This window comes from Gymnoscopelus microlampas, assembly GCF_963454915.1.
Source record: "Gymnoscopelus microlampas genome assembly, chromosome: 4".
Taxonomy (NCBI): Eukaryota; Metazoa; Chordata; class Actinopteri; order Myctophiformes; family Myctophidae; genus Gymnoscopelus; species Gymnoscopelus microlampas.
In genome coordinates, this window is record NC_139941.1 from 38,102,068 (window position 1) to 38,125,106 (window position 23,039).

General features: G+C 41.2%; 1 protein-coding gene across 4 annotated transcripts; it reads left to right on the forward strand.

Moving 5' to 3' along the window:
- Window positions 1-21,205, forward strand: kansl3 (KAT8 regulatory NSL complex subunit 3). Of its 4 annotated transcripts, XM_084055009.1 has the most exons (22): window positions 1-155; window positions 1,116-1,390; window positions 2,878-3,048; window positions 3,198-3,288; window positions 3,947-4,132; window positions 4,793-4,924; window positions 5,819-5,935; window positions 6,033-6,131; window positions 7,981-8,052; window positions 8,167-8,241; window positions 9,426-9,583; window positions 9,705-9,768; window positions 9,898-10,086; window positions 11,176-11,332; window positions 12,104-12,181; window positions 12,532-12,711; window positions 13,463-13,550; window positions 14,074-14,213; window positions 14,674-14,771; window positions 16,937-17,144; window positions 18,143-18,258; window positions 19,029-21,202. In XM_084055009.1, the coding sequence occupies exons 2-22, from the start codon at window positions 1,179-1,181 to the stop codon at window positions 19,032-19,034; spliced, it is 2,637 nt and encodes an 878-aa protein (XP_083911135.1). In that variant the 5' UTR covers window positions 1-155; window positions 1,116-1,178; the 3' UTR covers window positions 19,035-21,202. The 4 variants fall into 4 exon arrangements, with proteins under 4 accessions (XP_083911135.1, XP_083911136.1, XP_083911137.1 ...); XM_084055010.1 differs by lacking the exon at window positions 12,104-12,181 and having other exon boundaries at window positions 19,029-21,205; XM_084055011.1 differs by lacking the exon at window positions 14,074-14,213 and having other exon boundaries at window positions 13,463-13,582; window positions 19,029-21,204.
- Window positions 21,206-23,039: the final 1,834 nt, after the last annotated feature.

Sequence of the window (23,039 nt, forward strand, 5' to 3'; positions counted from 1 at the left end):
ACAAAAGGAAGTGAGACTGTGTGCGCATTAGAAATTCTGGTTGCGATATCTGATCATAAACACGGGATTACTGCCTCGTTTTACACCGTTTCGGTGAGAAGAAGATTTATAAACCCCACGGATTCATGAATGATAGGTTGGACTAAGGCCTAAAGGTAAGTAATAGAGTTACGCTAACGTTGGTGGTTAGCATGCTGCTAACCAGCCAGTCTGCGGCTAACTACTAGATATGGCTGCTATAGATCTGTGTAAATGTTCTGGGTTAGGTTGTTTTTTACACATTTCTTTTGTTTGTACGTTTTATTTCAGCAGTGGGGGTTCAGCAGTGACATAAGCTTAAAGGAGCGTGTATAACAGTATATGATAAACATTATCGTCACAAGTCGATCACGATCACTGGCGTGTGTACATTATTGTCTAAGGCAGCACCTGCTGGGCTGCATAGCAGTAGAACAGGGTCTTTTTTTTCAGGCCAAGGACCCCCTAGCTGAGAGAGAGATGAAGCAGGGACCCCCTCTATATTGTATAAAATTGTGTTTCAGATTAAAGTTTTTCTTTTACTTAGTCTGCTCTTTTTCCCCTCTACACCTATAGCCTCTTTGCCAAAAATAGCCGATCTACAAGCTCTGAACGCCTTGCAGCGCGAGGCGTTCAGAGCTTGTAGATCTGCTATTTTCGGCTGATGTTCCTCTCAGAAAAGGAATTCTAGGGTTCAAGTGGCACTGGTTAATGTGAAAAAACGAAATTCACACATTCACACAAAGATTTGGCGGACCCCCTATAGTAGCTCTGAGGACCCCCTGTTGAAGACCCCTGCAGTAGAGGAACTACTACCTCTTAATATTTATATTTTGTTTACTTATCTCTGTCTAGAAACTAATACGCAGTACTTCAGTTATTCGGTGGAAAGTCGAGTTTTCAAATGTATAAAAAATAGTAGCCTCAGATCAAGACTATCGTAGATGTATTTTATCGATTTTTACATTTTAATATTTTATATCAACGAAGTAAAGGTCAGACTCGATCAAATACATCTACGATAGTCTTGATCTAAGGCTATACAAATAGCAGATTTTTTTCCTATTGAACATTGCCAACCTTCCTCCTCCTCCCAGGTGGTTGGTGTGAATCCTCATCCCTTTCTAGGGCCCTTTGGTGGTGGCGGGGCCCGGAAGAGGATGTACCGTGGTGGAGGAGACAGGGACTTCCAGACGTCAGCTCGGAAGATGGGTACCTCCCTGCTGTTCCAGTTGTCTGCTCACGAACGAGAGCTCGACCTGGTGTACCTGGACCACAGCTACGCCAAGCCGTGGAATGCCCACCCGGATGCAAGCAGTGCCCGGCCCACCAGGACCCTGTTTGTCACCCGTCGCCAACCTGATTCCTCATTGTGAGTGTTAAGAAAATGTGCAAAACTTGGTCAAGGAAAAGTAGATGAAGGCTAATGATGTTGCACCGCCGGTCTGTCTTTTTGGCTGGACCAGCACTGCAGGGCCAGACCAATAGATTAACTCAGTGGTTCTCAAACTTTTTAATTTCAAGGACCCCCAGTTTGATAAGCATTAGGCCACGTAATCCCATTTGGTACCATTTGCTATCTCTGGGACCCCCAATCTATACTATGAAATCCTAACTCTTGAGAGTGTACAAATGGAACCAAATATCCATTGACCACTGAAATTCAAAGGTCAAATGGCCATAACTAGGGCAGCGTGTTACATGATTTTACAAAAGAAACCCCCATCGCCTGATTTGATGAACGTCACTGTCAGCGGTCTGATACTAAGTGTCCCACTTAATTAAACTGGACGAGATGTACAGAAAATATCACGCAAAATATCATAACGCAGTTGGAAGAAAATTGCTGCTAAATTCTGTACATTCGTAATGGTGGTCCCCACTCTGGTTGAGCAATGCCTAGCTGAAGCTGTTCAATTTGGTGGGTCCGCAATATTGAATTAAATTCTTCATAAATTCCTTGTAGAATAACCTGAAAATCAGAGCCCTTGAACTTGAAGCATATTAACTAAGTAAAATAGCTTAGGTTCTCACCAGACAAATAGTTTTAAAATAGTAATAAAATACAAACGATCAGCACTCAACAAAGTGCTTTCATTCCAATCTGAAACTAGTGATCTGGTCAAGGTGTATTTCATTTTACTCTGCATTAAGCTCGGTCAATTTCCTATCTTTGTATATTTTACCCCATTGTGTTCCATCTGTCATACATGGAGTCGGACAACTTGCAACAGAAATGTGTTTACTGTTTAGCAGTAACTAAAACATTCTCCCATCTTTTGTCTGAACTCTAATCAGATGGTGTGGTTTAGAGTGCAGAAGAAGCTTGCTCCAGAACTAATTTAATACTGTACTGTCTTCAATTCACAGCCAAATGAGCATGCTAGATTTGAAAATAACATGTTTTGGGTGATTTGATCATGATCACTACTTAGTCTTATCATTCTATGACAGACTGTATTTGGTTTACCTCTGGAAAAGTGTCCAGAGGTATGGACACTTTTCAGTTAATCAGTCACTTTTTGCTGAGGTATAGTGAATGTATGTATGTACCAGTTCAGTGGCATTGTGGTTATAGTGAGATGGGGAGGTTGGGGTTCAATTCCCGGCCGAGTTATACAGAAGACTATGAAAAAAATGTTACCCAATGCCTCCCTCCTCAGCATCAATGGTTGGATTGGGTCATGTCTAGGGGGTGTACTTGAGTCAACCCACGCACCACTGATGTAGCCCTACTTCTAATAGCCTAGATACGTCAGTTGCCTGAATGCTGACTCCTGTAAGAGGCCCAGGTGATATGTTGGTCAGTTTGATATGTGCTCGCCTCTAATGACTTATAAAACGTTATCTTTTCTGCAGAGAGTCTGACACTTTAATTGACGTGGAAACGGTCACACCTACACCTGTTCCCCTCTATGACAACCATAAAGCTCTGAGTGTGATGAAGGAATGTGAACGCCATGTCTTGTTTGCTCGTACTGTGGCTGATAACCCCCCACCCCCTGATGACTGGGAAGAACACGTAAACAAGTATGTAGACACTTAGTTTGTCCACAATTAACTCTTTGTCTCATTCTCATACTCTGCTATTGCTTCAGACATTTGTAACTTCCATTATTTCTCACATGTGTCTTTTTCACAAAATGGCCAGTCTCCCTTACATTTTTCTTTTGTTTCAGAACTGGATGGTCTGTGACTCAGAACAAGCTGTTCAATAAAGTGCTTAAAGCTCTGCAAGGTGAAAGACTAGCCCGACTGGCCAATGAAACTGTGAGTATTTGTCCGTTTGTTAGTTTTTAATACATTTACCTGCTGGGGCCCCCAAGGGCCGCAGTTGTCCACTGGCCGGCCTGCCGACACATTTGGCAATTTTAATATAGGATATGAATGTGAGCCTCTTGGAATGATTTGGGTTTTCAGCAGGTGAAATGCATGACATGATGGTAGAGGGGCTTGCGATGTCGCAGTCAACATTTCTATCATTAATACCATAGTGGTCAACTAGGTGCTACAGCTGCTTTACTGTGAACTTGTAGGCGCTACCTGTTCCACATTGGCTATTTACTATTCTACTTTTCATGCCTATCCCTAATAAATATCTAAGTTACAATGTGTAGGGTCGTTAGAACAGTCATCCACCTTTGGAAAAGTGTATGATGCGTTTCCCTACTTTTGCGCTGCTACTACTACTATTGTCGAAGTGTCCTTGGGCAAAGCGCTGAACCCCTAATTGCTCCCAATGAGCAGTTTGGTGCCTTACATGGTTTCCTCCGCCATCGGTGTATGAATGTGTGGGTGAATGTAATGCACAATCATTGTAAAAGCACCTTGGATAAAGGCGCTATATAATGCACCAGTACCATTTTAAATATGTATTATATTGATTCACTCATACTGTATCGACTAACTCTTAGTTACTCTTCCCTAGGCCTCCAATGAGCCAGTCTTGCGTAGGATTGCCGTGGACAAGTGTGCCAGGAAGGTGCGTCATGCACTAGCCAGTGTGAACTGGGACACAAAGCTGACACAGTGGTTACACATCACCATGATTGAATCCCTGAGTCTTGCAATGCTGGCTGCTTACTTGGACGTGCTACAAACTCTCAAAAGCAAGGTATGTATTGATACTTGTTCTCAGACAAACACGTGTGAATATAGTTATTACATCAGCAAGCAGCGTAATGAATATATACATAAGTCTACAAAAACGGAATTTAGGTTTACATCCCAAAAACGTATTCTAGATATGTATACATAAGAACTAGAGTGAGGCGTTAAAAGTAAAACTGCTATCAAATGTGCACAGATTTCCGGTGAAGTACCTACCAACTCTATGTTTGTTCTCATGTTTTTTTTCTTGACCCCAATGTTAAAAATGTAATTTAGTTGGCATGTTATTTAAACAGATGTTTGGTTCATTGTTTACCTGATGTCCAATAGTTTAAATGGAAAGATTATTATTTTGATACTATGTTGTTTAGACTGATGCTAGGTTCTTGGTTTACCTGTGATCCTAGTTTAGTGAGGCACTACACTGTCTCTGCATTTGATGTATGTGGTAACCTGGCTTATTCTAAGTCGCTCTGGATAAGAGCGTCTGCTCTTATCCAGAGCAAATTACAAATGCCTACATTGTAATTATCAGTCTTAGCTATTATATAGTGTTATATAGTTCTTGTATAGTGTATACACAAAATAATGAATGTTTGGAAATTGTTACAGAGAAGTGGAAAATTAATTGGGACTAACTTGCTGTTATCCTATGTTTGGGTAGTTGCCCTCACTGATTGATAGGATGCTGTTGATGTCATCAGCCAAGAGTGGAGCCCCGAGTTCAGAGGCCCTCTCGCTGTTACTGAAACGACCATGGGACCCAGCTGTGGGGGTTCTGTCTCACAACAAACCAGTAGGCCTCTCAGACATTTTTTTTTAGTTCTGTTTATTGGTTTTATAATGACTAGCGCATACTGGAGATGCATGCACACTAACTAGGTGCAGACCAAAGTTATTATAGTATTGCTATTAGTATTTCATTTGCTTTCATTTTTATTTTGTTTTAACTTTTTGTTTTCAGTTTAATTTGGATTAGTTGTCAATATCTTTTAGTAGAGATGTCAATTCATTAAGGCGTGCTGACCGTCTCTTATTCACCCCGGCATTGTAAGCTATTATCTGACCTCGCAAATACGCCTTCATCGATTCCCAAAAGTTACAGTGGCTTGTGTCCGGATTTTTATTTGTTTCCACAAAAAAATCTATTTGGGAGTGGATTAGTTGTCAAAGTGGGTTTGCTAGTTTATTCTTTTTAACACGTTTTTATTCTTTTAAAAAAGTTTTTATTAGTTTTAGTTGTTTTTTTTTGTGAGTTGCGTAAGTAAGGGGTGAGAAAATGGTCAATCAACACACCTAAAAACTGATGCAGATAAAATATTGGAAGATTTCATATCCACCGAAAATATTAGGCTTATGTATGAAATATTGATAAAGACTAAAACTAAGAAAATATTCTCTATGATTTTTAGTTAGATTTGTAAATGCACAATACACAGTTTCAGTTTTGTTTTTCTTCAAACCCTGATTTTTATTAGGTTTATTGTTCCTGCGTATGCCAGGGGTTAATGCACACAAAATGAGAAAAACGGAGTTCACAAATTTGGGACAAAATTCGATTGACCAACCCACTGTAGAGAAAAATGGACTGAGAGCAGACAGTTTTCTTCATTTATAGTCAGTAGGATGTAACGTCAGTAGATGTATCAGTAAATGCCACATGCCCGTCTGTCTGCTCTCCATTTTTCAGAGCAAGCTTCCTGGCTCCCCGCTCATCCTGATTGCGCCATCGGGACCTACCAATCCTGCGCTCTCTACCTCACGCCGAATGAGATTCTGGCAAACTCAGCTTTCCTGCTTGGGAAAGGTTTGAAGTCCCACTCAAATACTATCCACATGGTTTTCCAAGAATCATTTTATTGCTCCTCATTGAAAAGGTCCCATAACATCTGTGTCCCCGTTAGGTCATCCCAGTGAACACACATGTGAGTAGCGGAGCCAGTGTTGGCATTACTCAGTGCCTGGAGCACATGCTGGGAACAGTCAGGGCAAAGGTCATGGAGGTAGGACTTCCTATTTCTCTTTTATACCCTCTGAGGTCATACAAAAACAACAATGGCACATCTTTGTCTACTAAGGAGAGAGAGAGAGGAGACAACCGGGACGTAGTGTTTATAGTGTGCACCACTTGCTGATAGGAACAGAATGTGTCTCACCTTTAATCACATGAACCCCAGCATGTTGCAATATGTGAAAATAGGCAAACCTTCGGCCCAAAAAGTTAAATGTTCAGTGAAAATAGCAGCTCTGCATGCTCACATGTTGCAACGTGACACCTTGTGAGCTTGTTAATGGCTATTTTTGATGTGCAATGAAGTATATATTAGACCTTCCAGAAAAACGTGATTATGCGATTATGTGCATAATTATGCGGGGGTCATATTTTTTCAAAAAGACCGCATCGCATAATATGCGCATCACATAATATGCACATAGCATCGCATAATATGCGCATCGCATAATATGCACATAGCATCGCATAATATGCGCCGCATATTTTCGCATATTTCGCAACTTTTCGCATATTTTTCAAACTTGCCATTTCACTGCATAAAATCACATAAAAACCTTACATATTTCATTGCAAAATCTAGGATTTTAGCCCGCATAATCAAGGATTTTTGCCCGCGTTTTTCTGGAGGGTCTAATATATGGTTTAAATGCTTAATTAGGCAACTTCACGGCCAGTCCTCTTTGCTTATGGGAACTATTGTGTAATGGTCGGGAAGATCATGTGGAAATGCCATTGAGGAAGATAAAACATCTGGTCCTCCTCAGATGTAGGGTGATCCATTGCAAACAATTAAGAAGCTGGAGCACACAAATGCAGTCAAGCACTTTTTTATTGGCACAAATAAAAAACGTGTCTGGACCTTCTTTTTTTTCTTTCTTTCTGTCTGTTCTTTCTGGAATATTAGCAATTAGCCTCAAAGTGACACGCTGTTTCAACAGGAAAAACCGCCCTTCATGCCCTGATATGATATATTATGAATATATCAACTGATGTAGATAGCGTGCAATGGGGTAAAATGTTAAAAGGATTGTAATTTGATTGGGCCCAAAATATCCCAGTCACATCAAATGTGCTTTGATGCCGGTCCTGATCTTGGAGGTCACATCCCTACTCTTTATCGTCAAATTACAACACAAAGCCAATGACACATCATACTATGAAACAATCACAATTATTTGGTTGTCAAAGGTCAAGCTCTGTGATCAACCACGTGGCTCAACCTCTAGGTTACCCTTAATCCTAATATTTATTATTCTGTGTTTTGTGTCAAAGCTTTGCATTTATGTCTGCCCTAGTGCTGCTTTTAAAGCATGGAGAGTGTTTTGTGTCAAAGCTTTGCATTTATGTCTGCCCTAGTGCTGCTTTTAAAGCATGGAGAGCTGTATTCCATTCAAGATTCAATGCATTTTATTCGGGCCGACCACACAGCCCTCACACGCAGATCCGACCGATATGCCCATTTATGGAGATCTCTGTATCTATCATTCCATGTTCCTTTTATACCCATATATAGAAACACCTGAAGTCATCAGTATATGCCCATACATGGGCATGTCACAGGATTATGTCGGAGTCCTGGTGGTGGGCTGCCGGTCGGCCTCTATGTATGGTTATTGTCTGAGTCATAGTGAGGGGGTTATGTCTGAGTCACAGGTCTGCCGGCTGGCCGGCCCTCCCATCAGCCAATTTTAATATAGGATTCGTCTTTATGATTTTGTGGATACGTTGTACATAGTTTTGGAATTACTGTACATATTGCTGCCACTACTACATTGCAACCGTATAGATCTCCAAGTTAAAGTCATGTCAGTAAAGCCATATTGACTTGTCTGTTACAGGTTCACAGTCATTTCCCTCATAAACCCATTATCCTGGTTGGCTGGAATGTGGGTGCTCTCATTGCTTGTCACGTAAGGCTTTTTTTTGTCACTTTGCACCATAATGACTTTTAGTTCTTCATAAACCTAAATGTTCAATTTATGCCTATTGTTTTGGCTAACTATGGCTATTGCATTCAACTGCAGGTATCTCTTATGGAGTATCTGACAGCAGTGATATGTCTCGGGTTTCCACTGTTAACAGCCAACGGATCACGAGGGGTAAGAAATGAAAGAGACGCCCAGTAGCCTGGGCTACTGGGCCTAGTAGCCCAAAGTTGAGAATGGGACTGTATATGTATTTTCCTTATTGACCCGTTGTACAATGTCTACACTGTAGTAAAAAATAAATGACTCTTTCGCTACTCACTTACAAAGACAGTCATGGACAGTTATGGTGTTGAAAGCTTATTCTCCATAGTGTGGAGACTCAGCACCTTCCTTTGTGTAAAATCCACTTTTTAGCCATAAAACTAAAATGCACCTGACAGAGAAACTTATATTCATTCATTGCTGCCACCCATTAACACATTGAGTGCCAGGGGTGTTTTCAAAAAGTGTACGTTGAGTGCCTGGAATTTTAACCATTTTTGAACCTTTTTCAAGTAGTCACAAAACATTTTCAGTGATCACCGTCCTCACGGTGATACCCTCATTACACACAGAGGTCTCGTACAATCCGGGGAAAAAGATTAAAAACATTCGGTAATCCGTTCCATAGTTGCAGCCAGTTGAAAATAGTCAAATACATCGTAAAAACTAAAAGTACACAGGAGCCGAGATACAGGCTTTTGAAGTCATAAGTTAACCAGGAAGTGGATTGGAGTCTAAATCTTCGTAAAATGATATCTCCTGGTGCTGTGAAGGAAAAAAAAATGGGGGAAAAAAAAAGTATATAACCGTTTTTGGCACACCTCGTTTGGATTATGAAAAACGGTCCGGACCGTTTTTGGCACTCAATGTGTTAATAGCATTTTTCTAATGACCGAATAGTAGGTGGCAGTATTTGGTGAGTCACATAGAGTGAAGTGGAACTCTTAACTCCATGAATCATGGCTGAGGGGCCCAGTACAGAGGATTGTTTTAGGCAGTGCACGAGGGCAGAGAAGTGACGGGTGTATCATGTAACACTGATCTCCAGACAGAATTGAACTGGTGAGATTGGCATTATGTGGTCGCCGTACTGGCGAGTACACTACTAGTGCATTTTTACTCTTGTTATGTATCGGGACAAATTTAGGCACCTCTGCATGGTACAATGTAAGACTAGCAAACTTCTATTACAGGTCGCCAGGAGAACCATAGCATCCGACAGTGCTTTGTGCATTTGTTTTACGTGACTGTTTTAAGTCTTGACATTTGGTAAGTCGATCCTAATGGCTGGTCAATGTATTTCTTGCCGTCAGGATGTGGACGACCCACTGTTGGACATGAAGACTTCGGTGCTGTTTGTGGTTGGCCAGAATGCTCTGCAGTGCAGCATAGACAACATGGAGGACTTCAGAGAGAGACTGAGGGCAGATAACAGCATGGTGGTGGTGGGAGGAGCTGATGACAACCTCAAGTGGGTTAACATTCACCTTTCTGTTTGTTTATTTGGTCTGTGTGTTTTTGTGTTTGTTAATAATTCAAGGTTGGGTGATTATGACGACTTTCACGACCGTTTAAATCATCTACTTCCTCAGAATCAACTCGACAAAGATGAAAGCCGAAGGACTGACACAGACTATGGTGGATCGCTGCATTCAGGTGAGGCTACATAACTACTCATGCTGTATAAAGCATGTCTTTTTTTTATGAGTGATTGAGTGAAAATAAAAGCTTAAAATCTAGTTTGCGTCTACCGGTACTTTAAATGCTGTTTTTGTATTCCTGTAGGATGAGATAGCTGATTTCCTGTCTGGGGTGTTGGCACGGGCGGAGGGCCATGGCCACGGCTCGGGGGAGATGAGGGATATGGACACAGAGAAGAAGAAGAGGCTTCGAAGGGAGCTTCCGTTTGACATGGAGAGAGGACGTCCCTCCTCCCCGGCTCTGAGAATCCCCATATCCCCCTCAGGCTCTGAGGTCAGCCTGATAGTCTTACGGTGTTGTATCTACAGCTGTAGGGTCTTCACAATCAATCATGTATAAAATTATAATCCGAAGGGCTCACCTGGTAATAACGCATCACGTAAATAAGGCCATAGTCCTTCCTGCAACTGGCCAGGGTTGGAATCCAACCTTAGGCTCTATGTTGCATGTAATCCCCTCTCTCATAATACGGAAAATGAGTATGGTTGGGGGTCTTGGTTGGTTGTTATGTCAGTCCTTTTAAGTAATCGGGAGCAAGTGGTTTGATTCAAGAATGCATTTCAATTACTTATTTAGAATGCTTAGAAGCACTTGTTTGTCGTCCTGTCCAAACACCTATTTTTCCCCATGCTCTGGCAATAGTTTTATAAAGGCTTCTAATGTTTGTTTGGGTGTTTTTGACAAAACATCTAGTGCACTGCATATATTAGAGTGCTATTTGACTGCTTGAAACAGTCCACTTGATCATCCACAATGAAACATTAGCATTTGCTGCCGTGGGTGGAGATGACACCAGCAGTATTTTGAGGCCACCATTAATGTCAAGTTTAGTAAAACTGTCATTTAGCAGTGATAAAGCCCATAAAGTGTTGGAGTCATAGCGATTAACAGATTGGAGTTCAGTTGTTGAATAACGTACGTACCTAATATCATAATCCAGCAATTGGCTGTGTTCGCGCTAGTCCGGTGTATCCATGGAAGAGAGTGAAGTAGCCAAACCAAGAGAATAATCATCATCAACTGTTTAGTCCAACACATATAATGCATGGAATTTACAAAAATGTGAACGAACGCCATCTTAAAAGAAAGTATGTTTTTTTATTTACAGATCATTTTAAATGATACATGACAACAATTTTGTGGATAAGGAGACTTTGAAGCTAGGATGCTGGAATTGAACACAAGCTAATGTTTTCAAAGCCAGCATCCTCACACACAATACTGTATGTCTGAATGGCATCACAGTCCACGATGAGGACATAATTAATTGTGTCAGTTTCCATGGCAGAATCACAGGTAAAAACAACCGTGGTTATTATTACTCGTCAATTGGTGTGCCTGTTCTTTGCCATGTCCATTTAGGATCTGTCCAGTGTGTGCAGCAGTCCCACCTCAAGCCCAAAACCAAAAACATCAGGCCTGTCTCCAGCGCAGAAGTCCAGCCTGATCACAGCCACACAACTTCTCAAGACGCACATGCAGCGGTCCGGCACGGTACTCACACACAGACAAGCTCAAGGTTGGTTGGCCAGGAGCAGGACGCATGCACACACATACACAGTGAGCATTCATAAGCACCCTCGTACCATAATGGCGCCTTTCCATTGCATAGAAACACCTTAACTGGACTAGCTTCATTTTCCACTGCAGATAAGATGGGACCCCTTCAAATAGCTTGTCATCATAGCGATGTCAAACCCCCTGCATAGGACTGTGCCGAACAATGCTAATGCTGTCTGGAAACTATGTATATTTAACCTATATTGTTCAACAAAAAGTTTTATGAATATGTTTGGCAAGCGTTAAGTTAAACAATATTTGGGAGCTTCATTGAAGCGTTATTGCGTCCGGACAATTGGTGACTATTGAGCAATCCATAATTGCAGTGTTTTCATGTCCCTTTTTGATATTGCCAGAGCTCAGAGCTCACTTGGAACCTCTATGTAGGTGATATGGAGGTGATACCAAAAAAGTACCAGGTATTTTTGTTGGTATCATGGAAAACCGATTTTCATTCCACTTGTTTGTGTACGTTTGTTTTAAAGAGTCATTCACCTTGGCTGCTGCTAAGGGGTTTTCTAAAGCTTTGTGAGCTATAGATGAGGCGGGGGGGTTGTATGTGAGAGCAGGCTAAATTGGCTGAGACGTTGGTGAATGAAATGTTTGTTGTGAAGATAATTGAGTCACGACATCTGAAGGGCAAGAAGGAACGTGACTGAAATACTTTCCTCTTCTGTCTCTCCTCTACCACTCTCCTTTCCCGCTTTTGTTTTTGTCCAATTCATTCCAGCTCAGTTCGCTGCTTTTATGAAACAAAACATGCTTGTGAGGAAAAATCTTCCTCCGGGAACCCCACCGTGTGTCTTTGGTAAGTATCTGTCGCTCCTCCTACACTTATCTTCCTCTTCTCCCTGTCATGTCTTCCTTTGTTTTCTTTTGCCCTTTTATTGTGTGGTGGCTAGTTGCATTGCTTTTGAGGGTCTCGCCACACAGCCCTTGTTTTGCTGTGTTTTTGTAATCTACGAGGCACTTTTTAAAACTCGGCCACAGAGTAAACAATAAGCACTAATAAATAAAAAGGCGAAAATATAAACAATGAGACATGCAGACATTTTTTTCCAATAGTCTTGCATGGAAAATATATAAATGAAGAGTCTGCGGTCTGTTATTAAAGTTCAGATTTTCTGTGTGTATTATAATGTGTGTATGCTGTTGCAGTGCCACTGTCCAGCGACCAGACAGAAGGCCTGGACCGAGACGAGCTAAGGTCCCACGGGAAGAGGAGGCAGACGCCAAGCCCCACCCCCAGCAAAGCATCCAAGAGGGCCAAGATCAAGGTCACCATCGTGTCACAAGGCGATTCAGTAGGGGGCGCCATCAGCCCAGCTGGACAGGAAGGTAGGCAACGACTTGGCAGCACTTGGACATTGTTAAACTAGCAGAAGCTACATTTAACCATCGCCCATTCAAATCTTTTATTTTTAAGAGCCATCTAGTCTTTCTTAATTGTACAGTGATGTTTTAGCTACATGTCATGCATCAGAGACACATTTTATTCCCAAAACACATTAAACTAGCATTGTGTGTCCAGGTGATGTATGCTATTTTACCTCGACAAAGCAAAAATCTGCAGAAGAAAAACAAACTTTTAGTTTGACCGTCTGCTGTACATCTGTGAGGCCTGAGTCTGAACGTATTAACAAGTTGTAAATCTCTATGCATGTACACATACCACTAACCTCCACTTCAACACAAGTCTGTCAGTCCCGCTGATGCGACATGCTGTGTGTCTGTCTGTGTGCGCACTTGTGTGTGCTCGCTGAGCTGAGAGGGTATGCCGTCATACGATACGACAGAAATATGATGAAGCAGTCAATTATGTGGACTGTGTCTGAATGGAAAGCTTTATTTTTATTGATTTTTTGCTAATAAGCTAAATGAAAATACTTTTTCATTTATGAAAGTTTTTTTCAAACTGTACCTGAAACTGTAACCTAAAAACCGAGGTTCGAATCTAACTGTGGGCTAACTGAGCTGTCCTTATTAATAAATGTATAAATATACAGTATTTTTACACATAAACTATGTATCACACATAAGTACATGAAGTTAGTGCATAACTGTCTGTCCTGCTCTTCCTCCAATATAGTTGGAGCTTCTGGGAAGCCACTGAGTATGACAATGGGGCAGACTGTAGCTGGAGCCAAGGAACTCTCTGGACTTCTGACAGCCCAACGGTATGATTTCCAGTCCTACCACACACCTATAGGTACAATTATACATATACACACACCAGACCTGCCAACCTGTTCGCAATTTGTGTTGCAGGTACGCATTTTGTCATCAAAGTACGCACGTGTTAGTGTGATTAGTGTCTCTAAAGTACGCAAAAAGCAGGTGACGCCTGTGAGTTTGATTGTGCAGTACTCAAGTCTATGTTGGCAGGTCTGACACACACACACACACACACACACACACACACACACACACACACACACACACACACACACACACACACACACACACACACACACACACACACACACACACACACACACACACACATTCAGAATCAAGCTTTTATACCTTGCCTAACCATGGCTAAAATCCCCCCTTTTGTTGGACAAAAGTGTGTGTGGTGTCAAACGGATTGATGTGTGGTGTGTGGTGGACACTGGTTGGGTGCTGACTGATGGCTGACAGGCATTTGGTGCGGGGGTAGCTCCTGAGTAGACTGGTTGGTTATGTGTGTCACTGCAGGTCTGGTAGTCTCTCTGAGATGTCTAGTGCCCTGTCCCCGGGCTCCAGCTCATTCAACAGCTCATTCCACAGTGTGCAGCCTTGTATGCTGTCAGGGTCCTCCACACCTGTCCAGCCACAAGCTCCTGCAACCGCCCAAGGTATCTCCCTCCCCTCCACTCCCCTCGCTGTCCTGTCCTGCCTACCCGCACACCTGTGTGTACTCTTCAACACTGAAGCTAATCTCGAACCCATTGGCCACAACAAACAAATGCAAATATACAACACTTTTGTTGGATGAGATTAAAGGTGGGGTTTCAATCTCGTGTCGCTTTTTTTTCCCCAGATTGTTTTTATTTTTTGAACACTGGATGGGAACGTTGTGTGCGAACAACATATCCAAGCAAACATCATCGATCTTCTCATCTTGCGTCATTTGTCAGAATGTTCTGTACCTTGCCCTTTGGATGTGTGTGTCTGTGTGTGTGTGGCGCTTTGTCTGTGCTAGGGACTATTAAAATGACAGCTGTTGTTGCATTTCTTTCTCTCTTTTGGCATCAACTTGTCTAAATCTGAGCACCACTGATTAAATGTTTTCTTTTTCTTTGCATTTGCATGCAGCACCTTCCGCCAGCAGACTACTCCAAGGCTTAAGTTTCAGTCTGCAGGAGATCGTCACCAAAGCTCCTAGCTTGCCCTGCACAATGGCCAACACACAGGTACCTTCTGGTCAATATCCAGTCACTGTGCTTCTTGACTCAGCTTGAGTTTACCAATGAACATGATCTGGGCCTGCATACATCAAGCATACCAGAATCACTCATAGGAATCGCTCTGAAAGTTTAACTAAGAGAATTTGTCAATTACCTCAGAGTATATTCAGTAAGAGGTACTATGAAGCTTCCTACGACCACTTTGAGCAAGGAGTAAGAGTTGCTCTTTCGAGAATGAATGTCTTCAATGGAAGTCATGATGACCTCTGGTAGTTTTGCTTTTTTTTCTCTTATGATAGTCACACTATGTATTCAAGTAGTATAAGGCCTATATGACGAACATGATATGATGCAGGAAAGAAATAACATGCAGGGGTGCATGATGGCTCAGCCAGTTAGTGCCCAGATTGTATGCTCTTTGTGAGTCTGAGGACCAAGGTTTAAATTCAACCCGTCTTGTCTCGCATGTCTCTTCCACTCTGCCCTTGGGTTCCTCTCTACACATGACTTTCTGAAATCAAGCATAGAATGCCAAAAATACAACTTAAATACATTTTGAAATTCAAAAAATGGCACCAGCAGCCTAGGCAAAAAAAAAGCGTGTTTCCTAAATGTGTAAATACATTTCCTGATCATATGTATTGATTTGCGAAGTAGGCAATACGTAGGTCAATATTGGGCAGCTACGCAAGATTCTTCAAACCATACTTAGTTTACATAGTTTGAGAGTACACTGGACCACATCAAGGATCACATGGTTTGTCAACTTTGTGGTATCGCTTTCAATACACATAATCGTCTGTGCATGAGGCAATGATACTGTATGTGTGTGGCGTCTATAAAACGCACTACTCCAGATAATTAAATGCACCTTGTTTTTGGATCAGGATACATCATGTTGAGTAGAGGGGAAATTAATGAATCTGTGTATTCTATTATCGGGGAGAGTGTTTTGTGTTGTACATTAGCTAGCTGAGAGGGAACAAAATTGCTTTTCAATCTAACCTTTTGAAATAATTTGAAGCTCAGTTGAGAAAAGCATTTACCTAGCCTCTGTTAACTTTATTATACGCCATATCTTTATAAGCTTATAAGCTTCCAAAAAGTAATGGAAAAATCAAGGCCCCCTCACGCATTAGAAGGACCTTCTAATGCGTAAGGGGCCCGTGATTTTTCCATTACTTTTTCATTTATTGTTTTATACAAAATGTTAATGTTTGAAAGTGAAATATCCCTTTAAGCGTTATGCATCTGCTGGGAGCTCTTTCCTTAGAAGGTAATGTTGATAACATGCTCCTACTCGTACATTGTACATGCATGACAGGCCTCCTACTTTTGAAAAATCCTGTCCACACAACCTTAGTTTAAACAGAAACGCATTGAACATGGGAGCGTATTCTCGATCAGCAGCACATCAGGAACACACTTGGGTGTTAAATACGACAGAAGCTGTAAAAAAAAAACGGATTTTATTAATTTACCACGGTCCAGATACAGGTAAAATATATACGGTTTCATCCGGCCCCCCAATTCTGGATGGCAATATTACGTGACTACAGCAAAGGGGGGGAGGTCACACAGATAGGGGCCAAGGGCTAATCCAAACCCCATTGTGTCTGGCAGGCATTAAACTGTGGACGCCGCACCGTGGCAGCAGATGCCTTTGTTCAACGGTGAAGTGGTGCAGTTGATACAACAATGCTTAGTTAACTTGTAAATTTGTAATTAGTCCTAACAGTGCTAACAGGTCTATAGCCTACAGTTATTTTAATTTACACCTGAGAGAACATTGCACTGTTATCATTGCCTGGGTTTGGTGTTAATTGATTTTTATGAGCTACAGCCTGGGGCAATTACTTGGCCACATAGTACAGTAACATTATACATACAATTGTGGTTAGCAGTGAACATTATAGTCAGAAGGTAACATACATGGATTTCAATTTTTTTTTTTTTACATAAACATCTAGCTATTTATACTCCGATGTCAAATGTGGTCTGAAACATCCTCGGAGATGTCTGGAAATGTGTGGATTATTTTTTTTAATGGAAAATGTATAGGAACCCTGTACCTGATGTAGCTGTTATGACTGGTCAGTTACCTGTGACAACCCCCATGCCCCCCCCCCTTTTAAACTTTTAATTATGTGCCCCCTTACCTGCGCCCTCAGGCAGCTGGCGGGAAGCACCAAGGACAGGTCCTGACCTCAATTGGTAGCACCGCCACCAGTGGCAGTGCTCTGCTTCGGGCTATGCCAGTGGTCACCACAGGGGGAGTGGCCAAAACCACAGCCATCCACCAGCTACTTACCAATGGTGGGCTTGCCAAGCTCGCCAGCAGCTTGCCCGGCCTGGCACACATCTCCAACCAGAGTGCCGGTATGTCTCGAACTGCCAAAACACGACGGCCACGTTGAATACCCAGGGTTCATTCATCACTTGTTCTGAAAACACTATCAGGAGGCCTTTGGCCAGCTGCACTAGAAGAACCTAGAGGACAGCCTTGTCTATAATGTGTATGCAGATAATTATCCTTGTGGAAGGTAGTTGTACGTTTTCTTTTAAATAAATTCATATATGTAGCATCTGAATGCAGATGGATGTTGATAGATGTTTTTTTTGTTTTGTATTCATGTTTGGAGAGAGCCATATGGAAACTACCTAGGATGACGTGAAGTCAAAATATTCAAGTTCACAACTTTGATGCGCAGGGTTTACATCAAAATGTTTGTGGATTGGGGGAGGGGTGAAAATATGAACACAAAACCATTTGATGCAAAACAATTGTGGAATAAGTCAGTCAAAAGGAAAAAATAAGTAGTGTTGGCAACATGAACAGACTTTGAAGTTTTACATGACAATTGAAGTGAGTCTTTGGCCATACTGCTTTTTTGTGCCAGATCTAACTCATTTTGTGTTCAGTTTGTGCTTGTTTTAACGCTTCATGCAACATCATTTTGTAAATCACCTGCAAGAAACATCCACAGTATCCATGATGACATATAGACATTGGCCCCTAATGTTTGACCCACATAGGGAAAGCAATAACTTCTGGTATTACTCCTTGGTTCTGTCACTGCCATTGCAATAAAGACTGGAATCAAACCCATGTTTTCATTTCTCTTTTTTTGAGTGTTGTCGCTTGCTCTGTTCCCACTCCTCATCCCTGAACCTATACTTTACGTTAACTGGCCATTGTTTTCCATTGTCTCACCCTGCTGTTTTGCACTATTTTTAGATCCTCTTCATTTCTAGGTACATCAAATGCTCACTGAAGTTTAGCTTTGTTACTGGTCAGCTTTAATGTCTGGGGGGAATGCTGTAGACTGGCGCCTCGAGCAGTTGAACCTGAGCGGTTCTGTTTGTGTGTTCTGCAGTGGGTCAGAAAGCCCCCACCTCTATAACGGTGACGCTGCGAGGACAGCCGAATAGAGTGGGATTACTAAGCCAAGCTGGTGAAGCTTTGACGCTGGCCAGGACCCCTGATCCCAAGGTGTGTTTCATCTTAATCATGAAAAAGCAAATGGATCATTAGCTGTTACTCTGGTATTTTCACGTTGGGTAGACTTTATTGGTTGTGATGTGCCATGTTGTGGTCTAGCCATCGTGTTAGTTGATGCAACATGGGTCTTTTGTGTTTCCATTCGGTACTGCCTTTTTTTGTGTCCATGGCAACCCCAGTGGTGGTAAATTAAACATGTAGAAGATGCCATCTCCACAGAATCTAAAATGGTTTATCGTAATAGTTTTGTTTATCCCTTAATTTATTTTATAAATCCATTTTTTGTTTTAGTGGTGATAAGATGATTCAATGAATTTTGTCTGATTCATTTAGCATGGTATTTTTCTTAATGTACACAGTACATGTGCACAATCTTATCTGATATGACACCTCTAATGAGGAAGTGTTTTCAGTCAGAAAACAAATTACAGCTGCTGTCGTTGAGCATTTCCCCACCAGATCATTTTAACAACATGCATATTTAATGTTACTGTTAGTAGACTAGTCATTGATTTCTAAACGTCTGCCAGCCAGGTAATGGGCCATGGTTGGAATATCCTTGACACTGAAATGGGGGACTTTTCAGTGTATATACTCCTTCTTAAAATGTCTGATATACCGGTAGCTGAAAAATAACCTAAAAATAAAGCTGACCATTCTTTTATCCTTGTAATGACCCTGTACAAAATGTGTATTCCATACTGTAAATATATTTATTCTAAAGTGTTTCAGGACTTATTTCACTGTGTCCCCCTTTACAGCCATGATGACCTCAGACTCTTTGAGCTTTGGCCTGTGAATGCCTGAAGTAAGGCCATCCGGCCATCTGGGGGCCAACTGACAAGCTATACCTTCCCTGACATGAAGGATGCCCCTAAAGGTGCCCACACACCAATGCAACAGGGCTGCCTACTTTGTAACCTCTAGGGCTGTTCTCAGCAATTGTGGTTAGCAGTGATGACACGGTGGCTGAGTGTACGCTGTGGAGGACTCTTCTGCATACAGCATGCTGCTACAGCAACAGCCCTATCTAGAGATGAGTGGCTCCACTCCCAGTGCAAACATCTTGGAGTTACCAGCTTATTTAGCTGTCTGCCTGATTTATGATGGTGTTGCACACTGAAAATGGCAAATTGAAAATCGCAGTAGATGGGCTGTTTTAGGTGTGTCAAGTATACATTAAAGGAGTAGTTCACCCAAAAAATTACTTATTTTCTATACATTACACACCCCATGAAGCCTTGAATTCATGGAGATTTATTTTGTTTTTGTCGCATTCCTAAGCCAATCATTTGATAACTGGTGGAGTCTCCGATGGAAGACTAAATACTGAAGGATGGCCCGATCATCAAATGATTGGCTTAGGAATACGACAAAAACTAAAAAAATCTTCATAAATTCAAGGCTCCATGGGGTGTGTAATTGATAGAAAATACGTCATTTCTTGGCTAAACTACTCCTTCAAGCAAACACTTTTAAATGTACTTTAAATGTACCGTTTGAGAAGAAGGAAAATGTTAAAGCCTATTCAATGGCAACATTGTGCAGTTAATAAATAACTGTATAATATGGCACGGTATAGCCTCCCTGTGTTACCAGAGATCTTGAGAATTATGACACTACCGTAGATTTCTGTTGTAAATGAAGAATATTCATATAAACAATATTTTATCTTTTATTGCCAAAACCAACTTAAAGTTGGAATTTGTTTAGGTGTGCTCCGAGATAACAACTAAAAGTAACACTTGCCATCGGGCGACCAATAATTCCAAACACGACTGTAAAGTTCCAAACATTGAACCCTCATAATGGGTGTTGATGATACACACGTGATGCATGAATCACGTGATTGCGGCAAGGTTGTTCTATCATTTTACAAATTAGGTTTGAGAACAGATGTCAACATCAATGTTGCTTCTTTAAATGTTTTGGTTCTGAATGTTTAATGTCATAACTGCATTATTGTAGTTCAGAAGTTATATTTGAGATAATTGCATACTACATGTTAAAAGGAAAGTTTGATTAGATTACTGTTTCTTACCATATTGAATCACAAAAATATAAGCATTCTAATGATTCTTTCTCATTATCTCTGCTTTACGTTTTAGCCTACGGTATACATTTTGAACCATTAGTCATACAATCAAATAAAACATTTCCTGACCTTGGATCATGATGCAATGTCCCATATAGGCCACACCCATTTGTGCCTAACTAGATTTTCTTCCATTTTGCATATTCTTCAGAACAAACTTTTTGCCACTACTCCTACTACAGATTTTGTCAAACTCTTAACAAACCACTACACATTATCTCTGGGGTCATGTGATAAATGTATGTTTCAGATTTGTCATATTCCATTGCGATTGGCTTTTATAGGCTTTGTGCACAACTGTAGTCTCGGGTGTCCAGAAGGTGGCATAACAGTTTACTGGTATGGTTAATTTTCCCATTGCTTCGTTTGAATGACTCGGCAGCAGGTTTGAACCGTAAACACATTGACATCTTCACGTGTTTCCATTTAAAATCTGCTGCCAAGCTATCAAATGATGGGCATGCCACCTTCTGGAAACCCAGGACTACTATAATGCACAGATTTGAAATAAACGGTGACATTTGTAGCATTTGTCGCGCTCCCTACGGGTCTTAAGTGAATCGCTTTTGGCTCTGCATAGTTTAGAATGTGTGACTCAAATTTGTGGTCCATCGAACGATCCGTTCATGATTTTTGTTATATTTAGTTTAAAGGTTCTATGACATTCATTTTCACTTTTTTTTATTTCTTATGTTTTTTTGGGGGTTTTATGACCTCAATTACACCCAAACATTCTGAACTTTGAACATACAGTGGATTTTCTGTGGTCTAGAGTTTTCTGAATAATTAGGCTGAAAAGTAATCTGAGCTTGGCCCTTAGGCAGTGAGGTCACAGCCGATTAATCCCGCCCACTCTCCTCCTCGCCCCTCCCCTATCCTTTCCTTTGGGGGGGGGGGGCGGAGCAGAGGCGATGATTGACAGGCAAAATCCCTCGCCAGCGACACCCGCAGGCAAAGGCTTTAGAAATGTGAGAGAAAAACAACTGCCATGGATCAATGGAGTGGAGTTTTTTGTTCAAACTTTCTATACACGTTTGAAGGACCATGACAAAGACTTTTGATGTGTGGTAAAACTGAACGTCATGAAACCTTTAATAGGCCCTTCCATAAACTTTGGAAGGCAATAGTACACATTCAGACCATCAAACAGGATTGTTTGATTGTCAGTAGAACTGAGATTCCATATTGTTTGCCTGTAATTGACTTCCAAAGTTAATGGGTGCGGACTATTTCATACAAAAATGCACTATATATCAGTAACGCAACATTTAACCATCTCCAAATTAGAATCAATTTACATAGACCGCACCTCCAAAAGTGCTTTCACTTCTGCCAATAGGGTGTGCCACAAATGCAAAAACTTTAACAGCTTCCTCGGGTCCTGGCAGCTGACTTACACAGCCCTGGGTAGGCAACCCAGACTGGTGAAGATGTGTGCATTGCGGAACGCCCCTTTCTAGCTCTATTTATTCTCTAGTAGGCTAAGTTAGTGAATTATTTGAGTTGATGACTCAATTAACTACAACAATTATTAGCTTTACTAGATTATATCAAAACGTTTGCATCATTTAAAGCTAGAACTGCCCGGATAGACCGGATTGTAGGGTAGAACAGGTTAAGATGACTCAGTGGGTAAGTTGACTTAACTGTATCGGTTCTGAATCTGAATATCAAACTTTTATTTGGATGGTTTTATATTGTTTACAGTTACCTTAAGAAAATAAATGAGATTATTTGGAAAAGATTGATGTGTTAAATTATGTTTGATAGATTAGTACATTCTTTAAAGTTTAAACTTCAAATTTTAAATCAGTTATGTCAAGGTCAAGTTACCCTTTGACTTGTCTTGGATCAATATATATTTTTGTGGCCCTTTGTCATAGACGCATTTTCATGATTTCAACTGACGGGAGACATCCTGAAATTAGGGTACTTGTTTAGATTTTACTTTTGTCTCATTTTGCTTTGCCTCAAGGACAACTCATCAAGTAGAAAGCTTATCTTACCCCACTCTCCCATCATTTCTTGCCATTAATTGTGAGAAATTAATTGTGTTACGGGCAACAAATGTGATGCGCATACAACTGATTTTATTATATGACCAATGCATTTTCCCCTATTATAATGTAGCCTATGTATCCTCGCAGGAACATATGCCATTTTTCTTTTTTTCAACGTAAAAGCCACTGTTGAAATGGGTTTGGTCAGATTTTAATGATACTGAAGTGTGGTGTCATATTGCTAGTCTAAAGATTGCCACCAATACCAAAGCATTGGTCAAGCTCAGTATATTTCTCAAAACCGCTTATTCAACACATGACGACGGAGCTTATTCTCTTGAGCATGATTCCAGTTTTACTGCCATGTTTACAACTGCAGTATTTACTGTAGCTGCCCTCTCATTTGGTGACTCAGGCAGTGGTCAGACAGAGTGTTTTAGCTGTTTCCGGGCTTTGTACAGTATGACAAGCTACGTCTGCCAAGAAGGAGAACAAGAGAGCTGTTGAAATAATAATTAGTGTCCCGGGCATAGATGTACTAAGAGAAAGTACCAGGTTGTGCACTGGGCAGAGGGAACTAGCGAGCATGCTTCAGGCCAGGGCGCACACACGCAGTTATTGTTATTGTGTTAATATTATTATTATTGGGAATGTGTTATGAGGGTTAATGTGGTATG

Bases quoted from the DNA above. Each gene is read 5' to 3' on its own strand.
- kansl3 (XM_084055009.1), top strand. From the start codon at position 1,179: ATGTACCGTGGTGGAGGAGACAGGGACTTCCAGACGTCAGCTCGGAAG. The intron at 4,133-4,792 runs GTATGTATTGAT...ATGTTTGGGTAG, and splicing joins TACAAACTCTCAAAAGCAAG to TTGCCCTCACTGATTGATAG. The intron at 8,053-8,166 runs GTAAGGCTTTTT...ATTCAACTGCAG, and splicing joins GTGCTCTCATTGCTTGTCAC to GTATCTCTTATGGAGTATCT.